General features: G+C 45.1%; 1 protein-coding gene across 1 annotated transcript; it reads left to right on the top strand.

Moving 5' to 3' along the window:
* The first annotated feature begins 3,069 nt into the window (after positions 1–3,069).
* LOC110219870 (binder of sperm protein homolog 2-like) lies at positions 3,070–6,429 on the top strand. The gene is made up of 5 exons (XM_078146264.1): positions 3,070–3,139; positions 3,243–3,278; positions 4,385–4,525; positions 5,368–5,554; positions 6,417–6,429. Exons 1-5 carry the CDS (start codon positions 3,070–3,072, stop codon positions 6,427–6,429), a joined length of 447 nt encoding a protein of 148 aa, XP_078002390.1.
* The last annotated feature ends 778 nt before the right edge of the window (positions 6,430–7,207 follow it).

Genomic DNA, 7,207 nt, shown 5'->3' with positions numbered 1-7,207 from the left:
AGGATAAGGAGACTTGGGCATAAGGAGAAAAGAATGCTCTACTGAGGAAGAACCAACAATAACCACATAGGGAGACAATTTAGAGATGCTTTGTTGAAACCCCAACAACATTTAGAGATCTGATAGAAATACAGCCAGAATCTGGTTTGCTTATCAAAACTCAATTAGAAGCTCCAGGACCTAATAAGCAATTCTAAATCATGTTAACAATTTTAAGGGAGACATGGGCTTCACTGGCATAGGAAGAAGTAAAGACTGGGATAGTTGACTTAATGAGCTTCTCCAACCTTATTATTCCACCAAAACTGTTTTATCCAAAATTGCCAATGATTTCTTAGTTGCCAAATCCAACGATTTCCATTCTCCGTGACCTTTCTGCAGCTTTTGGCACTGCTGATCATTCTTTTGTCCTTTACACTCTCTTCTCTCTAGGTCTTTGTGATTCTGCTCTCTCCTGGCTCTCCTACATCCTTATCCAGATGACACCCTAAAGCCCATAGGTGTCCCTTAGGATTCCATCTTGGGAACTCTACTCTTCTTCCTCTACACTACTTCATTTGGTAATCTTATCGGCTTCACTGGATTTAATTATCAGTTCTATGTAGACAATTCTCAAATTTACTTATTCAGTCTTAACATTTCTGCTGGTCTTCAATCTCCCATATCCAACTCTCTTTCAGATATCTTGAACTGGTTGTCCCATAGACATCTTAAACATAATGTGTCCAAAATGGATCTCATTATCTCCCCCCACCAAACTCTTCCCCTCTACTTCCCTATAAGTGTAAAGTACAACATCATTCTCTTGATTCTTCAGCTTGCAACCTCAGAGTCAGCCTGAATTCCTCACTATCTGATCTGTTGCCAAGGTTTGTCAATTTCACCTTTGTAATATTTCTCAAGTACTTTGCCTTCTCTGCTCTGAAACTGCCACCATTTTGATATAGGTCCTCATCATCTCATGTCTGGACTGTGCAATGGACTCCTGGTGGGTCTGCCTGCTTCAACTCTCTCCAGTCCAAGCTCCATTAAGTCACAAAAGTGATTTTCCTAATACACAGATCTAATCATCTCATGCCTCTCAACTCAATAAACTTCATTGGCTCTCTATCATCACTATGATCAAAAATAAAATCCTGTTTCACATTCAAAGCCCTTCATAACCTAGTTCTGTTGAGGTTTAGAGGTTTTGGACCCCAAAATCACAATACGTGCATCTTGCCCAAATTAATTTGACCGAAGCCTTCTTTCAGTCAAAGACAAGGTTTATTAGAACATCGATTGGGGGTAGGTGAGATTTAAAGAATCCACCATAGTGGACAGACTCTTAAGGAATCTAAGCATTTGTATCACTAATGCGAGTGGGCCAGATCTTAAGAATCTGAGGCCTGGGCCAGACTCTTAGGGAATCTGAGCATTGGTCAGATTATAAGAATTTCAGCACCTTAATGGAGGTCAAATGGACCTTATGTACAGAAAGACTGTGGGAGGGATCTAAGAGTGGCTAAGTAGTCTGAGGTGAACTCCAGGGACCTGAACCAAGTGGCCAAGGGAGAACAGAGCCTAAACAGGATTAAGGGTGGGAAGTGGGGGGGCAGTGCCACAGGGAGATAAGACAATAGAGGGCTAGAGAATTGGGAGATTAGGCATAGGCAATAATGAAAGGCCAGTTGATAGGATTTTAGCTTCAGGGGAATGCCAGAGATTTGGCCATGTGAGAAAGTCCAGAGCTTTTCCTTTTTGGGGTCCAGATCCCAAAGACATGGTACATTCCTTTTAGGGATTCAGATCCCATCTCCATCAGTTCCTTTCTACCTTTTCAGTCTTCTCATACCTTATTTCCTGACATGTGCAGAATGGTCCAGTGACCCTGTCCTACTGGCTGTTACATTTCCCAATTCCAGACATTTTCACTGGCTGCCCTTCATGCATGGAATGCTCTTCTTTCTTATCTGTGCCTACTGCTTTTCCTGGCTTCTTTCAAGCGCCAGATAAAATCCCAAATTCTACAGAAGGCCTTTCCCAATACCCCTGAATTCCAGTGCCTTCTGTCTCTTATTTCCTATTTATCCTATAAGTAGCTTCTTTATTTACCTCTATTAGATTGTGCAATCCTCAAGGCAAGGAATTGCCTTTGTCTTTCTTAATATCCCCAATGCTTATAGTTCCAATGCCTTGCACATAGTAGGAGATTAATAAATGACTTTTTAATGGACTGATTGACAAAATATATCTTCTCAGGCCCAACTTCATCCTCATTTCCTTCTTCCTGTAAACATTATGTCCAGAAGAGCCAGGTTCCAGCCCAGGTCCCCACTCAGAAGACCTGGCCAGCCCCACTATGGAAGGTTTGCCTGTCTCCTCTCTCTCCCCCTCCTAGAAAGGCCCTCCCTGGCTGTTCTATGCTTGATTCTTCTATCTTCTACTTCCTTGAAGTATGATAAGGGTGAGAATAGAACTACCACATGTCTCCATATGGAGTGGATTTCAAGGGCCAGGATTTCAAAGGCTTTACATTTCTTGAGATTTCGAGTTGGAAAGGACCTCACAGATGAGGTCCCCAATCCATCCAAAAAGAAGCACGTGGTAAGCAAATACCATGGATCAGGTACTGTGTTCGGTGCTTGGGAATAGAAAGACAAAGATGAAATATTTCTTGCCCTTAGAAGTCTTATATTTTATAGGAAGAAATGAGATATCAGTTTACTCCTTTCACTTGACTACTGAGGAAAGTGAGGTTCTCAAAGGAGAAGGTGCTCACCCAAATTGAGGGAGCTGGGAAAAGATAATCTAGTCCCATCCCTTTTTGCAGATGGGGAAACTTAGACTGAAAGCTGAGATTTGAACAATGTCACATAGTTGCAGTACTGTGCCCAGGTCACCTGACCTTAACTCTGAGGCAATTTTCACTGGTTCCCCTGGTTATTTGGGCACAGGGACGGATAGGCACGCTAATGGGGAGGAGAGAAGGAGTGGGAGGATTGGGGGAGGGACTGGAAAGGCTTGTGGGGATAAAGCTCAGAGCTGGATTAGGACAGAAGACTGGCTTCCATAGGGTTTCAGACTGAGATGATTCTGGAGAGAGGGTTGCTGGTGGGCTGGGTGTGCCTACCCTTCTGCCTCCATGGGGCCAATGCAGGTGAGGGAGACTTTGGGGTTAGCTGGGAGATGGGAGTGGGTATATGGATTGTTATGGAAATGCTGTGAGAAATAGATTTATCCACTTCCTTGTTGCATTTCAGGCTTGACCAGATATAGAAATATTCGACCCAAGCCAGGTAAGGAGAAAACTGTGGACTTGAAGCTTGGGGACTGAAAAAGACTGCAACACCTCCCTGTATGGGAGTGAGTAGAACTGGGTAGGATCAGTTATTTGAGCAAAGAGAAAAATTCACAATATTTTCAGCTGGTGGAGACCTTCAAGTCTAATCTTATTTTATAGATGAGAATGCTGAGATCTATAGAAGTGATGTGATGTGTTCAAGGTTATACATATAACAAGAGGCAGACCTAGGATTTGAATCCAGATGTTCTTTCATCAAATTTAGTATTCATTAAGCTCTACTATGCTCCCTTCCAAATTAGGATGAACTTGGAGGGGGGTGGGGGGAGTGGCTCCTCCCCAAGATCAGCCTGATTTGCCCTTTGTAGAGCTGTGGGGTGTTATGCTGAATGTCTGTATGAGGGTGTTAGCCCAATTCTCTGGCCTCCCTGGACACTCCGGAGGGTGTTCTAAAGAGAATTCAAAGCAATCCAGCTGTTCTCAAGCTGCACAGGAAGAGGCTGGGGCTAAAATAAGGAGGAATGGAAGGGTTATGTGTGTATGGAAAGAAGGCACAAAACTGGGAGTCAGGAAATCCTGGATAGCATTAGATTCTCTAAGGCTTCTTCCAGCTCTGATATTCCCCTTGTGGAATGGTCTAAGGTTTAAACAGGACTTTTTGTTGCGACCCTGTTTCTACAAAGTTAAATGATTTGCCCATAGTCACACCTGGTAAATATCAGACATTAGCTTCACACTGGGGTCTCCTGACTCAACAACTCCCAATACATGAGATTTTTCTCTGGTTCTAAGTTCCTTCCTTTCTCTCTGGGCTGTGTTTTCTTCATCTAGAAGAGGAGATAGTGAGGCTTTGTCCCCACCAAGTCTTACATACTCCCTCCACTTCAGTAAAGCTCTCAGATCCTGTCACACCTGGACCCTTTCTGAGTGTGTGCACATTCAAGGCTTGGCTAACATGATGGTCTGCAAGTGGGGTATGAAAACAAAGGGGGCTGAGGAACTTTGGGGTAGTGGATAATTGAGAACCAGATGCCTTTGCCTTCTGGCTTGTGCCCCTCCCTCACCTTCTCCCATTCCAACCAGCACTGATCCTTTCTCCAGAAACGATCCTCAAGCCATATGCCTTTCCATTCATCTATGAGAATGTGAGGTATGACCACTGCACAACAGTGAATAGCGACTATGCCTGGTGCTCAGTGGAATCCATCTTCAATGGGAAGTGGCGCTATTGTATTAGTGCAGGTGAGTCACTCTGGCATCATCCAAGTGTCCTGTGCCGCTCTGTCCCCGATTTTCCCTACCATGTATTTCCAGAACAGAGCCATCATTTATCTGGAACTGAGAGGATTCTGCAACTGAATGTGTTCTACTTGGGTTTAAAAAAACAACTGCACATGTGTATTTGGGGAATGTGTGCCTACAGAATAGTCCTTGAGAAAACAATCTGGGGATCTTAGTGGACTGAAAGCTCAATACATGTTTCCAGTGTGAGATGCTGATGTCCCAGAGAAAGCCAATTCCATATTAAGCTGCTGGAAAAGAGAGTTGCTCAGAAACGAGGAGGGTGACAGTCCCTCTGTCCTCTGCCCTGGTCAGGCTATGTCTTTGGTATTACATTCGGTTCTAATCCATCCCCCAACCGACAAAAAACCTTTAGAAATATCATTGACAAGCTGCAGAGGGTCTTGAGTCCATATCATATGAGGAACTAGGAATAGTTAGCCCAGAGAAGAGATTTTGGAAGGATATTTGTCTTCAAGTATTTAAAAGGCTATAGGGTAGAAGAGGGATTATACTTGTTCTGCTTGGCCCTGGAGGGCAAAAATAGGGACAATGAGGAAGAAGGGCATGAGTAGAAATGCAAAGAGGCAGATCCTAAAAATTAGAAACTAAATGAACCACCAAGTGAGTCAGGCAGCCACATCACTAGAGGTCTAGAAGCAAAGGCTGCCTGATCACTTGGACAGGGGAAATATGCATGCTGGACTAGGTGGCCTCATTATTCCCTGCCAAAAGGAGCCTTTGGTCCATAGAGCTCTCCTGAGCATATGTTCACTCCATGCTAACCCCTTGGGCCTTCACAGACCCTCCAGCATGTAAGTTTCCATTCCTCTTCGGGAAGAAGCTGTACCATGACTGCACGATGGATGGGTATGTGCTGGGCAAGACCTGGTGTGCCCTGACCCACAACTACAACATGAACGGGTTGTGGAAACCATGTTCACCCAATGGTGAGGGGGCAACAGGGGTGGGAGCCCCTTTATCTGAAGAGTACATTGGAGAGAGAGAGAGAGAGAGAAAGAGAAGGGAGGGAGAGGAGGAGAGGGAGGGAGGGAAAAAGTAGAGAGGGAGAGGGAGGAAGAGGAGGGGGGAGAGTGGAAAAGGGAGAGGGATCAGGATAAAGAGAAAAAGGAAGGAAGGAAGGGTACTTATAAGGCATTTATTGGATTCTGAGTGCTATGCTGAGAGCTGGAGAGAGAGGTATAAATGGGAGGCTGACTTTTCTCTCAAAGGATTCACACTCTAAGAAGAAGAGGCATTCTTCATTGGAGTGAAGACTTTATGGAGTAGATAGCATTTGCATTGGGCTTGCACAATGAGCAGAGCAAAAGGACATTCTAGGCAACCCCAGGGCATCTCTCACCTAAACCAGCCCCATCCATGGACATAGGTACTTAGTATAAGGGAGGAGAGGCTGAGGGGACCACGCAGCACTGCATCTGAGAGGAAGGGCCTGTGAGACCAGGAGTCAGGAGATCTGGACTTGGGCATCATCTCTGCCACAAACCACCACAGGGAATGTGTCTTCCTCTCTGAGCCTTACTTGCTCCCTCAAAGTCCTCATGACTAGGTGTAGAAGGTACTGGACTTGGAGGTTGGAAGAACCAAGTTTGAATCCCACCTCAGACACTTACTAGCTGTGTCACTCTAATCAAGTCATGTCACCTCCCTGTACATCCAGTTCTGCATTTGTAAATGAGGGAGTTAGACCCAATTGCTTTCAAAGTCTCTTTTTGCCTTAAATCCACGATCCTCCAAATGTGAAGGTGGCATACTTTGGTTTGAATGGCCTATCTAGCTCAGAGTGTCTTTGGGTCTATGTCTCTGGCCCATCCATTTCTGTCTCCCAAAGTTATGACCCATGAGCCTGTCTCCCAAAGATGCTTAGGGAGGAGCAGAGCACCAGCCTCTGTGAGGAAAGTCATGATTTGGGCTCAGACTTGGCTAGAGCAACATAGGTAGGCCCAGAGTAAGCTTAATACTCCCACTCTCTTCTCCCTCCTAGATTTGTGAAGAGGAGACCCTTCTGCCATAGCTTGCTTTCCTGGAAGATCCTGGCACCTCCTATAGTGATGAGTCCATGGAGTCCCCAGCTACTCCCTGTAGGTCTCCTTTAAGTGATACAGGCTCCCAGTCCCCCTAGCATCAGGGGAAATTCTGGCCCATGAGTTCTGTGAATACTCCACTAAGTAGATGAACCCTGCACTCTGGTGTCCTTTCTCTGGCTCTTTTCTTGCCTGACAGTACTATGGCTTTCCTTTTGCCCTCCTTTCCTCTTGTCCTGTCCTGCCTACCCCCAGGGATTCTTTGAGCGCATCTGCAGGGTCAACAAATTTAGGAAAAGAGCAGACCTTAGAGACCACCACTTCTCTGTCCTTGGTTTTACAACAGGGAAAACTGAGGCTGGAGAGAAAAATATCCTCATTGGTTGCATGTTAAACCTATCTATGTCCCTAACATTACCCCTTACCCTAAGAAAATCCCTCTCCTTAATCCCATTCCCATCCCTAACCCCATCTCCCTCTCCCTTGGTTTTATTTCTGTTCAGAAGCCCCTTTTTGAGATCTACAAGTAGTAGAGGGGAAGAGAAACTTAGGTCTAGGGAAAGGACTTCTAGGTATCTGATGCCTCATTAGGGCCAGA

This window comes from Phascolarctos cinereus, unplaced genomic scaffold, assembly GCF_003287225.1.
Source record: "Phascolarctos cinereus isolate Bilbo 61053 unplaced genomic scaffold, phaCin_HiC Scaffold_726;HRSCAF=1367, whole genome shotgun sequence".
In the NCBI taxonomy this organism is placed as follows: Eukaryota; Metazoa; Chordata; class Mammalia; order Diprotodontia; family Phascolarctidae; genus Phascolarctos; species Phascolarctos cinereus.
Note: the sequence above shows the minus strand (reverse complement) of the source record. Positions and strands in the feature narration are given on the sequence as shown.

Excerpts from the sequence above, each read along its gene's own strand:
- LOC110219870 (XM_078146264.1), top strand. The coding sequence starts at position 3,070 with ATGATTCTGGAGAGAGGGTTGCTGGTGGGCTGGGTGTGCCTACCCTTC. Across the intron at positions 3,140-3,242 it reads CCTCCATGGGGCCAATGCAG|GCTTGACCAGATATAGAAAT; the intron begins GTGAGGGAGACT and ends GTTGCATTTCAG. Across the intron at positions 4,526-5,367 it reads GCGCTATTGTATTAGTGCAG|ACCCTCCAGCATGTAAGTTT; the intron begins GTGAGTCACTCT and ends GGGCCTTCACAG.